Genomic DNA, 16467 nt, shown 5'->3' with positions numbered 1-16467 from the left:
TGTTTTATGAAGTTTGAGACAGTGGATCAACATTTTTCTGGCGCGAGGTTATGTATAAAAGTGGGGCACAAACCCTCCCACTTAGTTCCAGTTACAAGTCCTTCATGAGTAAGGAAGTGCGTGCTCTGCAGAGTACTTGTCTGACTGCTGTGTGACGGGGGCTGGTGTTGGCCTGACAGTCTGTCCCCCAGAGGCTGTATGACTTGCAAAAACCTGTCTGAAAGAGGGGAATCAGGTTATTCCTCTTAGTCAGCTTCTTCAAATTTGTCTGAAGCAATCAAGCATAAAAGGTTCTTTCGACCTCCAGAAGGGCAGTCATGTTATAATTACTTAGCTTAGCGTGTTCTCCCTTTTTAAACAAAGGGCACATGATAGATCCTGCCCATGAGTCAGAAATGCAAGCTGTTGCCAAGCATGATCGATACAAGGGTAACAGACTGCTGTTCTAAAATTCTATATCTTGTGTCACTAGGGCAGATGGCATGCCATTTGGGCTTGGTGCATAATTCAGTCTGCTGGCAGAGAAGGAATCTTCAGAGATAACGCCTTGAGAGACTTATGCTGCCTGTATCAGTGCTTGATTGTGTGCAATTTATCCTCTCCCTTTCTACGTACATAAAGCATATGTGTTGTTACCAAGTCTCCTCTGAAATAATAGTATGTTAAGCTTGTACACTATTAGTACCCAGTGCATCCACAAATTTCCTAACTTTACTCCAGTCACAAGATTGGCAAATCCCAAACAAAATTACCCACTGTATGTTAAAATATTCTTTTTTGCTGTTTCTATCAATTTGTTACTTTTTTTCTTTACCAGCATAATCTCTCTTGTTGCTCTCTTCTCCTGTAGCTGCTTTATTGAACGTCAAGCTTTTATTTTTTTATATGATGTCTTAGTTCTGTGAACTTTCTGAAATACTTGGTCCTAGGGCAAATTTGCTTCCCTATTAGTATTCCTTGAACAGGGCTGTGATTGTAATGTGCAGTCAACGATTTTTCCCCAGATTATTGCATTCAAACACATTTATAAGGCTACTGGTCCTATGTTTTGAGGCTTGAGTGGAGACCATACAAGAAGAGGACCACTCTCTGTGCCTAATGTTGGGAAGTCCTAGCTTGCAAACAATACATGCTAGTTGTTAAAATGTTTGAGCATGAGTAGTGATTAAGAAAAGTGAGCACTTTTAACTCTGGGAATTACCATGACACCATAACGATAGGAACCACAAAAATATATTCTAGTACTGCTTGTCATTGATGTAGGAAGCTGACCTGGTGTATGGTGTTATCACCTTTATACTGCTTTCCCCTAGTAGTGAAGTGTAGGCAGTGTCTAGGAAGCCAGGGCTCTCTAGAGGTAGCTGTGGATGAGCAGCCAAGACTTCTCTAGGAGACATGCAAAGCTCAAGCAATGCCATTGTAGTCACACAGCACGATCATACAGGAAAGAACCACACAGTGTTACAAAAATAAAGGTACTTCATTATAGTAACACAATTGCTAGAATACCGAATAGGCAATCCCCCAACTGGAGGTAAGTAAACACACTATTTTATACACATTAGTAATCAGTAAAGAGCATAGAAAGCAATAACCATTGGTAAAAGTATAGGTAAACAGTGAGGGCCCTAGTGGAGGGCCAAACCATGTACTAAAAAAGTGGTGTGTGAAAGGCACTCCCCGACCCAGGGAAGTAGACTCAGTAGTGGGGAGCTGGACGAACTAGGGACCTCAAGATGTGAGTACCAAAGTGACTCCTAGTGACCAGGAGAGCAGAGGTGATAAGTACCTGGTTTCCCCCAAACCCAACAGGAGAAATTTGGAAAAGGATTATGTAAGACCCAGCCAAGACTGGAAGAACCCAATGGTGGCCCCCCAGTACATGGGTAAAATGGCTTCCCCGCACTTACGAAGTCCAGTGTAATGGCGCTGGAGTTCATAGGGGCACCTCTGCTCATGCAGGGGTGCCCTCACACACAGGTACCAGAACCCTGCCCTCTGGGCTAGAAGGGCCTACCATAGGGGTCACTTGCAGTGACTTTATAATGAATTCTCACCTCTCCTTTAACTCAGCAGTGTATTTAAACGGTATTAGTAAGCATTGCAGTACTTACCCGTATCGGTTTTTCTTAGGGTTTTTAAATATTTTTTTAGCACCTGCTCTTAACACATTTTTTTTGCTTAAGAGGTGGCACTAAACTGATCCCATAAATGCTATAATTACTCTAGCTTGGAGTAGAAAAAGCAACAAGTGTGAGGTACGCAAGGTAATAACTCAGTGCCCTGGTATATATGAGGAGCTGTTGTTTAGCTAGCTGCAAAGAGGTACCTCGACTTCTTGAAAAATCTGTTGATTTATGTGCCTCCAAACAATGGTTTGTTGAGGGGGTGACTGATGCTTGATTCTTTAAGGTCTGTTCTGCTGGGGTATCTAAGCTGCATGAAGTCTAAAGGCCTTATTATGAGTTTTGCGGTCCGAGGGCTGCCAAACATTTGGTGAGAGTCAGACCACTGCACTCCTGGCACCAAACCGCCAGATTACAACCCTGGCAACTGTGGCTACCATCAGGATCATATATCCTGGCGGGGTGCCGGCTGGTGGAGTTGTAACCAGCCATGGCGGCTCTGAACTCAGTGTCGCCTGGCTGATTACAACCCCAATTTCCACCAGCCTTTTCATGACGGGGACCCCACCAAGAAAAGGCTGGCGGAAAGTCAGTGCCGAGGGGCCACAGGTGAGGCCCCCTGTACTGCCCATGGCATGGGCAGTGCAGGGGTCCCCCTGCCCAGCACTGTCGGAATGCGCACTGTCTGCTTTGCAGACATTGTGCATTCCAAGGGTGCTGGTTGGCCCCCTGTATACTACAGTATAGGACTCAGCTCCCGTAAGCCCTGCCTTAAGGGAACCGAGTCCTTTACCGTAGCACTATTCCCGCCAGACTGACCGGTGGGAACGCTCTATTACAATGTTTCTGCCGGTCAGCCCGGTGGAACATTCCAATAAGGAGGGGGGAGCCACTGGTATGACGGTGGCGTCCCCCCCACGGCTTTGGCGGTCCTGTGGTGGGACCACCAAAGTTGTAACTAGGCCATAAGTCTGTAGAACAGGGGTCTTCAACTTTTACAGATACAATCACAATAGTAGCTATATCATGTAGAATAACTAGTAGCGACCACCCAAAAGTAGGTTACAGTATTGAGTGATGGTGAAATATATTGTTCATAATATTGACTAATACATTATCATGAATGTACATATAGAGGTAAGCATAGATTTACAATTCCAAACTCCACATCCACATACCTTGAATATTTATATATTCAAGATAAATAGATATGGAGTTAAGAACGTACATAAAACTATACTTACCTTTACATACTTGTCTTCATGGTATTGTGGCAGTCTGCATGCTGCAAACATTATTTTGGCTGGACAATATTTAGAATTAAATTTTGTAGTTGAGCACCAACAACCAGGCGCCTTACACTTTATCATAATAAAACTCCTCCACATTACTGATATATACTGAACATAAGGATCAGCCCATACACCCATTACGGAACCCGGGTCAACTTGTTAAAGAAATACACAATGGTCCCGTGGGTCTAATGTTTTCAAAGATCTGCCACCCCACTGGTACCTGATCCACTATGGGTGTGGAAGCGTATCAATAAATGCAATTATAGGCCTAAAGTATAATCACAAGATGATTATTATTTTTTTTACAGCATCATGAATCTGAAAAATCAGTGCATGCCTCTCAAGGTGCAAAATGTGCTCTGTGCAACAGAACATATTTACATATATACATCTGAATAACACGAGTTCCAACATTAACACAAGGGTATCCATAGCTTGAGTTCTGTAGTTCGGATATCCCCATGATATGTCGATGTGTCAACCCAAAGGGAACTAGTCCACTGGTCTCAGTAGGACAGCGTAGACTTACTGATATTCTACAAAATAATAACAGGGCCCTTAACGTTACAATAATGTATTAGCAACGAAAATAACAAGAAAAAGGTATAGATGCTCCTCATACCTTGAACGGTAGCAGATTCAGCAGCCACAAATACAAACCATAGATCAGTGGTTCCCAACCTGTGGTCTGGGGATCCTCTTCAGGGGGTCCATAACTGCTTAGAAAATGTAATAATATTAACAGATTAGATCCCCAGCTTTCAGTAATGACTCAATGGGGGGGTTCCCAGATTCCAATAATAATTCAGTGGGGGGTCCCCGGGTTCCAGTAATGATAAAGTGGGGGTCCGCAGAAGTGAATAGGTTGGGAACCACAGCCATAGATACAATCCGTGTGGTTGTCTGCTAAACAATCCGAGAGAAGAGTCAGTGCAAGATCCGAAAATAAATAAGAAAATATTCCGCGTGCAGGTATAGTGTTCACTCCGTCACCACTGCATTACATGCAGTCCAGTGCCCAAACACACGGTTACGTGCCAGGATTAGCACTACAGTGCTCACAATAGTGATATCTTCCTCTGGGACGCAACATGTGAACAAACGATACCATCTCCCGGAGAGTCCTGCATGTAGCACAAGTGGAGTAGCGCACAATCCGCGGCACACCACGTCCCAGACCTGCACAGAATGGTTTATGGCTAAACAAGACCCTAGAATTGAGTACCATGCTGCACGTCAGGCAGCACCCCATGGTACTGGCAAGCTACTCCTCGGAGACTCCTGCTGTAGAATATTATGAGATGCGTAAAAGGAGACATTGCTTTGTTGCCCGAGGCATGTTTGATCTGCACATTCAGAGGGGTGAATCCAGTGCTTAATTTGAGCCGGTGGTTTGCGGTGTGCGGCGCCGGCCCTTATTTTTGAGGGCCGGCAGGTTTTTTTTTTCTGCGTCAAGCATTTACTGCTAGCAAATGAGAATTATGGGAAAGACGGAAGAAGAGAAAAACGAAAAAGTGTTACAAAGGGAGAAATCTGAAAGCTGCAAGAGTGCGCTAAAGGGGCAGGGAGCGGCTGTAAATAGATTAAAATAGACTGATGGCGTCAGGGTTATGCTGCCTCAGTATTCGGTGCTCGCACATTTAAGCAGCAGCGTGTTTCAGAGGAGAGCTTCGGGCACAGGCACGTTTTTATTTACAGATTAAGCACTGGGTGAATCTACCATGAAAATGCTGAAATCTGAGTCGATGCCTTTGTTTTCTGAGTTATATAAGGTGGAAAGGACTTTGTAACATGGCAGTTTGCATAACTGCAAAACGGGACCTAAGGAGATTCTTCTCTGACATATGACTATTTTGTTGACTGAAGTATGAACCTGTGAAATCTGTGTAACCTAAAAGATCGCTCTGTTGTATCAAACACGAGTGTGTAATATCCCTGGGCAGCATGTGTCACCTGAAAGATAGCTGTCCCTTGTCTTAGGCTCCAACAATCGACGCTTTCCTATTTCACATTCATAATTTGAAATCGTGTCGGGTGCATTTGGATCAGTTGAGGTTGCAGGATTGTCATCAAGTGATGCTAGAACGAAAGCCACTCGTGTACTCATCGGTGGCTTCGTGTCTCTCTCCTTCTCCCCTGTAGGTCCACCAAAACCATTTACAAGATGTCGTCCTCCAAAGATAACGAGCTGAATAACCAGAGCAGCAGTCGCCTTCAGAGCCGGAAGCCCCCCAATTTGTCCATCACGATCCCGCCAACAGAAGAACACAGAGCCCGCAAGATGACGGAGCTGACACAGGTATGATGGCGCTCAAGTTCGTAACTGATTCATGGGGGATTGGGGCAATGGGGAGATAGAAAACAAATTCATGGTTGTAACACCCTCACTCCATGGAGATGAATTGATATCTGCTGCTGTACAGCAAGTGCTAGCCAAACAGCAAAAATATCTGAAACCTGTTTTACACTTAATAATTCTGGTTGTCCCTTGCATTCCCTTAATTAGAATAGGCAAGCTTACATTTTATGCTTACATTTTGTGCCTACATTTCTCAGTGTATATGGGTATTTATAGAGTGAACCTAGCCAGTGGCAGTAGAGCACTGTAAATCATCAGAGGCAAAAATACCTTAGTGAAGATGCTCAAGGTCAGGGAGTTATAGAATTTTCTGAGGGGAAGAGCATATTCTGCATCGGCAAAACTATATTTTTCTCTTAGGAGGCGTGTTCAGCTCTTTCCTGAATTAAAATAGTATTGGGGTGGTCCAGCTGGGTGTTGAGATGTTGTTTAATTGTTCTGCTTCCTGTTTTATCCTTTTTTACATTTTTCTTCCCTAGTCTCACAACCAGGAGAGGTGGAGCACTTATCAGCCAGAGAGGCTAAGGAGCCGTTCATGATGCAGCTGGTCCTTAAATAAAACCCATGCACTTCTTAGTCTTAGAACTTCCTCTTGTGATCCTATAATCTTCTACTCCTTTAAAGTCCATCCTCACTGGTTCATGGATTGACTGTCTGCATCAACCCTTTTGCAGGGACAGAGGCCACTAACAGAACACCAGGCTCCCACCAGATCATCCCTCTTCTGGTGTGGTGATGTTAGCCCTACTCAGCCTTCAGTATTAGCAGGACAAGATGCCCCACTGTCCGCCACATTGAGGTGCAAGTTGTTTGAGGGAGAGAGAATATTGTTTCATGTCTATGCCTTCTTTTTGCCGTACTTTTCTCCCACCCCGTGAACTCCTTATCTCTGCTTCCCCCCGATTATTTTCTCCCAGGCATTTTCATTTTATCTGTGTTTTCTCATTTTCTTCCTGTCTGCTGTCTCTCTCACTTTCTGTTTTGTACATTTTCCGACTTTTCTCCCCTCTTCCTACATTGTTCAAATCAGCCCCCTGTTTTTATTACCTTTCCCTCTTTTCCCCTTTCTCTTTCAATCTTCTACTTCTTTGGAGAGTTAGAATAGTTAGAATGGGGGATTTCACGTTGATTCTTTTTCTTCCTCTGCAGCCCCTGAACAAACCAGTGTACCAAAAGAGTGTGAGCCTGCAGGAGCCACAGGAGCGTCGAAGGAACGAAAGCCATGCTTCTGGAAAGCGACCGGGTCTGCACAGGCAAGGATCCCTGTCCCAGAGCATCCGCAGGTAACCATTCACTGGACCACTTGCCTTGAGCATAATTTTCTTGTGTCTAGGCGAGAGGACAGAAGAGCACTGAGAGTCAGGCCTTCATCCACCGTGGGGATGCATGTCTCAGAAGTATTTCATGTAGTCTCTCTGACACTACTGAGGATACCCATCTGATCGATTTCATAAGACTACTCACCCAATCCTTCTGAAGTGGCTGCTCCCCTGAGGAGTCGCCTGGGTTGAAATTTTAAATTTGCACACATGGTAGCAAGAATATGACCTGACTCCCAACCAGGGCAGGGGCTGGTGTTTTTTGACAGTCAAAAAGTGTCATTTCCCAGCCCCTCTTCAAGTGCAATGTGGCCATATTCGATACCTCTAGATGAGGTATGGCACCTCATTTACTGTCAGTGCCAAAAACAGAATCCTAGAATTGCCTTTAGTTAGCAGCTCTCTAGCTCTGCTGAACTTCAAAAAGGAAGAACAGAAGTCCTCCAAAAACTTGTCTTTTGATACTTGGTTAAGGTTCAGAAATTAAATTTAAAAGCACTTCCCACTCTCACGATGAAAGTTTCAGAGTGTGTCGCCTCTAGACGGATGTGAGGCACAAAGAGTCTAACCCAAAGGACAGAAGCCATGATATTCTTGGCAAGGGGACTGCTGAGTAAAAGCAGGTATACACCTCAGACAGAGTAAGCGTCACAAAAGGAAACCCCGAAAGTAACAACTGTACCATAACGTTTAACTGGGGCAATTGTCTGCCCCTTCCCGCCTTCCTCGTTCCTCTTCTCTGATGGAGTTCTATTGTTCGCTTACTCTTCTTATTGGTATCCTCTCAAACCACAGCATGTGCTGAAGTTATCCTTTGACATAAAACACCTAAGGGATCCAGCACTGTATAAGAGTGCTACATAAATAAAGACTTACAGTTAATAACATACAGCTAAAAGCGGGCCGTCTTTTGCGGTGTAAATCCCTGGGATGGGTAGCTAATCAACCACGAGGACTTTGGTTAGTTCAAGGTCTAACCTTAATGAATAGCAGGAACAGGAACTGTATTTTGGTGTCCTGGGAAGCTGCTCATGCCTGAATCTTCGGAATACTCTTGAATACATGATAGAAATGCACATGAGCTTTCAGATACTACTTGAAAAAAGTTCTGAACAGGCCAGATGCTTTTCCGATCTGTGAGAAAAGGCGATTTTAGTTCATGAAACAAACAGAATCAAAAGTGATCCGAGCTTTAGGTGAGCTTAACTGCCTAAGTAAAAAATACTCTTCCTAATGGGTTGGATTAAATTAAACATCACCATAGACCGCAGTTAATGAGATGGCCTTAATAAAACATGTACCATCTGGGTGATTACAGAAACACAATATTTAGTACACATTTGCAAACTGCCCATAGAACAAATTCATGTTCACTCATATAAGCCAATTATTGCCTGTTTTTCACAGGTATTTATGCTACTAGCTTGGATTCCTAATGCGTCCTGAAACATTATCCACTGGAGACCCTGTCATTTCATTTATATTTCTGAACACATTTTATCTATGAAACTGAGCCATTTTCAAACTGCTATCTGAAATGATGTAGAGTGGAGAAGTGTCTCGTATAATAAAGCACTGAGAGGGTTGTTTGATGTAGTCACTCAGAACTTTGAAGTCTCTTCTACTTAGAATAGGTCTCTGTTTAAAATGAAAAACAAGCCAAAATGTAGGCGCCATTGCAAAGTAAGAGTGAAATTAATATACTGTCCTTTCTTATATTAAACATTTTAGGATACACTTTATGTCTGGACACTGTTCTAAGTAATTATCTGCAGTGAAGGTTCATTTTTTTTAATGTCTAATTGTATCTTTTTGCCTTGTGTACCCTGTAACATGTATTTTTTTGTTAACATGAAATCCACTGTAAGGCTTTGTATGGCAAACAGTATGGGTTTTGCCATCTCCAGTGGGGTTTGGTGCAGCTGTACGCACAAAGAGTCACTTGATCTGATGTCCTAGTTGAACCTTTCAGCTTCTTTGGTGGGTGTAACTGCAAGTGCCCTGTGTATATAACCTACCTCACTGATAGATTCCAGCTTGGCGAGGATAGTGAAAGTTATTAAGCGATTCATCCTGTCCTTGTTTCACTAGGGGGACCGCACAGTGGTTTGGTGTCAGTGGTGACTGGGAAGGTAAGCGTCAGCAGTGGCAGCGGAAGAGCTTGCAGCATTGCAGCCAGAGATATGGGAAACTCAAGACCCAATATCAGCGGGACGTTGAACTGCCAAGCCAGGAGACTCCATCCTTCCAAGCAACTGAGTCGCCTGCCCCCTGCAAGTTTCCAAAGGTAAGACCCTTATCATTCCAAGCCATCGAACCGTGCCACATGGAAGCTTCATAAGGTACAACACTGCTTAATGACTAGAATTCGGTGTCATCCCTGCACCCTACTTGGTTCCTTATCAGCCTTCTTTCATCATTCCAAAACCCTGAATGGTCCACAAAGCAAGCCCTTTACATCATTCAAAATGGTTGCCAAATGGTATTTCTGTATGAAAAAACCTTGTTTAATCTTACAAAGATTCAATGCAAGCATATGCCTCAATTGCACAGTAACAAAGTAACCCAACTCTACAGCACAACCTCTCATTATTATTCAAAGCCAATCAGTTACCTTCTTTTGTAAATTCTCTTTACTATGCTGCCCATCCAAGCCAGGCATTCATCTTCTAGTTTCCAAGGGGAACGCCTCTTTACATATTCGTAACCCACCAGGTGAGGTAGTCATTGGCACCTTTAAAGAAAATAGCTTCCTTTATCATTCTACAATACCATGTCACCCTCCCTATGTACGGTAACAAAGGAAACAACCATACTGTAACAGTAACTGTAACTGTTTGTAATGCAGTCAGTTTTTGGCTGCACCAAAGACATTTCCAGCACCGAAAGTGCACTGGCAACAATGAAGAGAAGCCACAGAAGGGGGTGGAGGCAGGGGTAGGAGTACTTCTTGAGCCACATGCATGTAGGGCGATGCAAGACTTGGTAATGGTATGGGGGGGGTAGGTGATTCAAAACGTATCCACAAAGCTGTGGTATATGCCAAAAAAAGGAGGATGGAGGCCATGCAGCACAAAGCTAGAAAAGGAGTAGAAAAGGATTAGGGTACTCTGAGACCGTCCATAGCATTCCGGAGCTCATGGGAGTAGGAGTTAAACCCTCCATGCGTGAAAGAAAAACATATCTGCCATGCAGGGAATGTAGCATGGGAAGGATAATAACATTGACTTTTGAAATTATGAACTTCCCACAGTGAATTTAGCTAGAGCAGACCTGAACTTTCCATCAGTCTGTACTAGATAAGCATTTGAATCAGCTGGCCGCTCGGCTGCTCAGCGGGACATTAGCCAAGCCATCCATGAATAACCGGATCAGAGATCTGATTTTACAGCTCCGGGATGTTGTATTTGTAAGCTCCCTCCGTCCATTGGCCCATCCTAAAGACATTTGTTAGGACTTCGGCTATGTAGATTACAGGGCATTTCAAGAGTGAACGCATCCCTACCATTTGCTGCACTCAGCCCTTCCAGAGTCCAAAATCCATCCTGATCGATATCATGTTCCCTGTTGGTCATTTCATCACCGTTATATTACATTGAGTTGTTACGCATCTTCATTCCAGCCATTAGTACCACTTTTTTTTGGGGCAATTTGCTCTGTAACTGTGTGATGCACGTCTCAATTTTCCTGCTTCCAATCCTTTCGCCTCCATTCATCAACCTCTTCACAGTATACGATTGTCTCCCAGCAGCATCTGCATCCCTTCCTAGCATCATTGTCTTGTCTATCATTTTATATCTGCACTTATTCTTTTAATCTGTTTCCATTATGCCCTCCTGTACCCCTTCTCTTTTCTGAAATCAACAGTTAAATGCCGACATTTTCCCCTTTTCTCATCTTCTGCAAGGTGTCCTGTACATTCTATGAGCCCCCTTACTTGTTACCCCTCCTGTAATTTACTCTATTCTTTGCCTGCCATGTCCTTTTCACATAGGCATCTATGAAGCAGGACAAACCCGCAGAGTGCAACTGATGCGTTTATGATTTATTCCCGGTAACACCTTATAGGAGAGTAGGGGCACTCCATTTACTACTAGGGGTCCACAGCCATTAGCCCCTTGTTCATACCGATGAGTGATATTCTGTGAAATGCTCACTTTCTGCCATGGATTCTGCTTCCAGTACCACATGCTAACATGCCTCTTACTTTTGCTGAGTTGACTTTCTTAGTATTCTTTTTTTTCACTTACTTGTATAAGATTGTGGATCCCTTGGCCAAAGGTCGTGCATTTCGGCACCTAGATGAAGTCGATCACCCACGGACACCCCATTCTGTTCTTCCCACGCCACGTTCTGTGCTCCCACCAGTGACACCTGGAGTCATGTCTCTGACTTCCTTCACCAGTGCCCGGTCTGGGTACTCCCGCCTGCCTCGACGAAAGAGGGAGTCTGTAGCCCACATGAGCTTCCGGGCAGCAGCTGCCATTATTAAGGTGAGTCCCTTCTCCCAAAATTTATGTTACTACATTGTACATGCTCTGTTGTTCATTTATATGGCCTTAGAACCCAGTTGGGCCGCTAACTACAATGCACGTTGGGGCATCATGATATTGGGTTGTGTTTAGCTATCAAGATGGGATTTGTTGGGTGTTTTGTAGGTTTGATATGTTGAATTGTTGATGACAATTGGGAGCCCACCCTAGCTTATGCTTGTTCCAAAAGGATCATCCATTCTTACTGAAACTACAGAAAGAAGGTATTTTAAGGATGGTCTGTACCTGGGATGAGTTTTGAACTGCTTTGCTAGTCTGTCATTGATTTCCTATTGGTGGCTTTCAATGTGATGGGTATCAGTGATTAGACAGCTCACCCTGAAACACAGATTCAAGTTAAATGTCAGATGCCACATGACAACTTCGGAATATGTTTGACAGCTAATAGATATTGGAGGGTGCAGCCAGGTGCTGGGGCCAGTGCTTTACTTAGTCAGTCTTTTCCATTTTTCATCATTTTTTTATTCATTACGTGTTTAAATCACGTTTTTAGATTACAGGAATTCTAAGGCAATAGTACCTTTTTATTTGCACAAAAAAGAAACATATTTTGTATTAGAAGTAAAAGGACTGTCTATACCTGTTCTGAATACACCTCCCTGCTGGGAAGCATCGGTTCTGTGCTAATAAAAGTATCTGCATATGCAATGGGAAATTAAAAAAAAATAATAAAAATACAGTTGTTATTGCAAGCATATAACTACCAAATTTAGACAGACGCATGACTGCCTTTTTTCTTTTTGAGTAATTTCCTTGCAATTAAATGAAAAAATAACCATTGCAACAGCTTTCGAAGGACACGCCTGTTGGTTTTGCCACTGCTTGTTTAAAATGTTTTTATTTTTATTTTTATGAAACCTGGATATAATTTCCGATAAACCTATTGGACCATGACAATCTCAAGGTCCCAAATGTCACTTTGCAGCAGTGCCTTGTCTATCATTGTCTTTCCTTTTGAAGGATGTGTGTTCTCCATGTCATTCCTAACCTTGTAAACATACAGAAGCATGATAGCTTAGTGTCCGGAGGAAACGCATACTGCGGCCCAGTCTCTGTGGTACCCACTGAGTGACTGGTCCCTTATCCCTGCCCATTCAGTCTTCCTACATGTCTTGGACCATAAAAATTACTAGGTGAGAGAAGATTTGTGTTACCATGCCCGTTCATTCCTTGCTATTTTTTTCTCCATTGCCATCACTTCTGAAAACGTGTGGCAAAAGTCCACTATTCAGACAGTTTTTGACCTTTGAGTTCCCTTGTGGTAAATCATTCCTTTAAGTGAAGCATGTTAAGAAGAGGCAGTGACACTTAAGTGTGAATGTACATGTTGAAGTTGTGTTGATATCTGGGCCTTCGGAGCTGTCTGTAAGAGGTTCCACACAAATGAAGAGATGCCAGAAATCTTACATCCTCCTGCCACAGTCATTACCTGAAATAGTTCCACTCATCCTTTTCCCTCCCTCCAACTAGATCGGGATTTCAGGAACACCGAGATGTGAAGGTAGGGGGGAATTATACAAATCTGTGTTTTGATTGTATTGGATCTGTTGCTTCACCAGGGTCGACCGGTGCTGGAGACTCCACATTCCAGGCGAATGACTCAGAAGCGGAGCTTCATTTATCCCAGCTTTATTGACGAGGACACGGTGGATGCCCCTGAAAGCCTGGACTCCTCGTTCTTCAGTAAGGCAAGCATGGTTCCATGGTGAATTTTCGGTGCTTTATACGTTCGCAGCTATGACCATTACTAGTATTGCACCGCTTAAGCGTAGTAGAGGAGGAAACATAAGTCCTGCGACTCTTCATTAGAGTTACACGTCTCTTGAGGAGCCATCCCCGTGCCTGCTCTGGGAAGAAGGGATTGAGAAAAAGTGAGCGTTCATGAGTTGGCCTGAATGGATTAGATTCTTACTTTCCAGAAACGTTTTGCAGCAGAGGAAGGAAACTGAAACTTGTTTTTTGATGGGTGATGATGACAGATCAAAGACTCTGGAGTAGTTATTCTCATTGAGGGTTAGTTTTATCTTCTATGCCCTCTTCTGCAAGAACCCTGATGAAGCAGGAAACTGACAGTCCTGTTTGTGGAGGAGCAGCTGTAAATGAAAGCAAGAAAATTGTAGTGGATGGGTGCTTGGTTCATGCATCTATTGCTTGGTGACCGGTGGTACTTCTTCGCACCGTTTGCAGGTGCCTCTGATTTGCGAGGGAGAACACTTTGGGGCAGATATATACACTTTACCAGGGGGTGCTATATCCAACATGTACATATTCACAGAAACAGGCCCATATGATGAGAAGTGCGGATACACTAGCAACAAACCAGCACATTATTTTATGTATTGCCCCTCGTTGTTTGCTTTCCCTTACACACAATGAAATGGAGTTAAATTTACTGCTTTTGTACGTATTGGTCACCATGCCTGATTGCACTTTTTCTCAGACCTTCTCTTCACCGTTGTGACCCCATGCTCCTCTTCCACCCTTCCTTCTCCTCTCACTCTCCTCACAGGTAGATATGCCAGATGAGATGTTCTCCATGACTGATGATGTATTTGAGTCTCCTCCCCTCTCTGCTGCCTATTTCCGGACCCACCTCTACCATGTTGATGATGGGCCTCCCAGGGAACCAATTATAATCTCCAGGTAAGTGTCGGCTCAAGTGGAGAGCAAAGCAGGGGTTAGTTGTGGAGTGATTGCTTATGAGTGTGTAAACAGGTGCTGTTTTCTCCTTTTTTTGTTGTTGTTGTTGTTGTTGCAAAGACTGCCTGCTTACGTGGCTTCACGACTAATCTTTGTATAGATTTTCGTGACATTGACCTCAGACAGACATGCGGCAATTGCTATAAAGATTTTTACGTTTTTAGATTCTAATCTTGATTTTTTTCCATATAATTGATATGTTTTTCATTCCCGTTTGTGTATGTTGGTCAAGTTGTCAAGTGGTCTGTGTGCCTCGCTGGAGCATCGGTGGGCTAACTGTGCAAATAAACATATTGCCTGATGATACATAAGTTATAATAAGACAACCCATTTCATGTAAATGACCCACTTGCGCTCCTAATGAAACTGGAAACAGCATTCAGAATTAAAGGACTAGCTCCATCATTTCTAGCCCTTAACCTGCCTTACACTGTCGCACACCCGCTCAGGCTGGAAAGGCATCTATATGCACTAAATCTGAAGAGCATCTCACTGGATTTGTACTTGGTTTGCTCCCGTTGTGACGTTGTGGTTGAATGTCAGGGTTGTTTGAATCTGTGCCCTGGCACCACTCTTCGACATACAGACCAGTATCCTTAAACCCCAGTGCTTTTCTGTGCTCAAAAGGACCAGATACAATTTGGCACCCTGTGTCTGACCATGCTTGTACTTTTTCTATATCTGTTGTTAGCTTTTGTTATTTTGTACTCAATATCTTTTTCTGTCTTCTTCACTTGGTCATTGCACTCCTGCAGCAAATAAATAGTTATTGCAATATGGATCTTGTTTGTACCATATCCCTTTGGTGTTATTAAAGGTGCTGGGAGCTTGATCCACCCTTCTGTGCATGTATTATTTTCTTTAGGTATTATTCTCTCAGGGACCACTCAAATCATATACTTTGGTAGAAAGACTTCACCAGGCCTTTTGAAATCAAACTTGCGTAAAACAAACTATTGTCACACACTCCCCATGTCTTTCTGGAAAGATCTAGGGGACCTGAAAGGACTTAAGAAGTCTAAGGATATCTTGCTTTGCAAATGCCTAGCTGCAAACAACACTGGTGTGCCCCCACGCCCTAACACAAAGCATCGTTCAGTGATGCTTCAAAGTCTTTTACCCAGGATCTTGCTAAAGTCTCAAACCCCAGGGGTGCTGGTGTACCCTAATACCGGATTGAGCCTTGAGCTGCTCAGAAAACGTAAAATTGCTGCCAGGTTCAGTGATGCTGCTCAGACACACAGACTTGGATGCCTGTTCAGGTGGACATCTCATGCTCTTCTGGAGTAAATGTGTGGTTCGATGGGGTAGGACTTAGAGCCCTTGCTACTGACTTTCCCACATGCAGTAACTGTACCCAAAGAATTGTAGGATCCACCGCATCAGCAGCTGGGAGAGTCATACGGGATTTTACAACATTTGTGAAAGAAATCTCTATTCAAAGATTAGCTCAAGAATTATTCACGTTTGATGTGAGGCAACATATAAAAGGATTCATGCTCCGAGATCCTTTGGGCTGTCCCGCTCCATGATAACTTTGACACAAGAGAACATTAATTATTTCCTTTTTCACCTTCCACTTCCTCGGTCATTATGCTTCCAAAGCCTATAGCCAACAGGAAATCCTCCTGATTCTGACACTTTGCCTTTACCATACGGTAGGGCCCAAACTTTAAACAATCTTTTCAGCACTGACTCAGGCAATGAGAGTTAATATAAAAGGGATGATTATATCCCACAATATAATTAGGAAAATTAGTGTGAAGAACTCCAAGATGCCAGTGATAAGGATACTTCTCCACATACAGACATTGTGTCTCTCCCAGGTTCTGCTATGGAGAAAAATGCCTTAGATTTACAGCTCCTCGTTGTAGAGGCAAAAACTGATGTTTTTTTGCCAGGCTCCTAAAGAGCATCTATTTCTATTTAATTTAGGCAGTTGGGCGAAACCATGTTCAGGCCCACCTGTTAATAGGCAAATTGCTTGGTACCATCGTCCTGCACCAGGCGGCCCAGCTTTTTTTTTTTTACACAGTATCCAATGCCAGAGAGTTCGTGGTGCAGGAGTCTACCAGTATAGTCAATCCTGATGCCTTTGCCAGCACTCCACCTGAG

The 16467-nt window shown here is 43.5% G+C and overlaps 1 protein-coding gene across 6 annotated transcripts in view; it reads left to right on the top strand.

The window, feature by feature from the left end:
• The window catches only part of RHBDF2 (rhomboid 5 homolog 2), a 339409-nt gene that overhangs the window by 246935 nt on the left and 76007 nt on the right, over positions 1 to 16467 (top strand). For all 6 annotated transcript variants that reach the window (XM_069200232.1, XM_069200228.1, XM_069200230.1 and 3 more), the window contains 6 exons: positions 5564 to 5720; positions 6930 to 7063; positions 9191 to 9386; positions 11359 to 11592; positions 13212 to 13340; positions 14162 to 14295. In XM_069200232.1, coding sequence (XP_069056333.1) covers positions 5586 to 5720; positions 6930 to 7063; positions 9191 to 9386; positions 11359 to 11592; positions 13212 to 13340; positions 14162 to 14295 — 962 coding nt within the window. In that variant the 5' untranslated portion in view covers positions 5564 to 5585. The remainder of the gene's footprint in view (positions 1 to 5563; positions 5721 to 6929; positions 7064 to 9190; positions 9387 to 11358; positions 11593 to 13211; positions 13341 to 14161; positions 14296 to 16467) is intronic.

The sequence above is a fragment of the Pleurodeles waltl genome, chromosome 7, assembly GCF_031143425.1.
Source record: "Pleurodeles waltl isolate 20211129_DDA chromosome 7, aPleWal1.hap1.20221129, whole genome shotgun sequence".
NCBI lineage: Eukaryota > Metazoa > Chordata > Amphibia > Caudata > Salamandridae > Pleurodeles > Pleurodeles waltl.
Note: the sequence above shows the minus strand (reverse complement) of the source record. Positions and strands in the feature narration are given on the sequence as shown.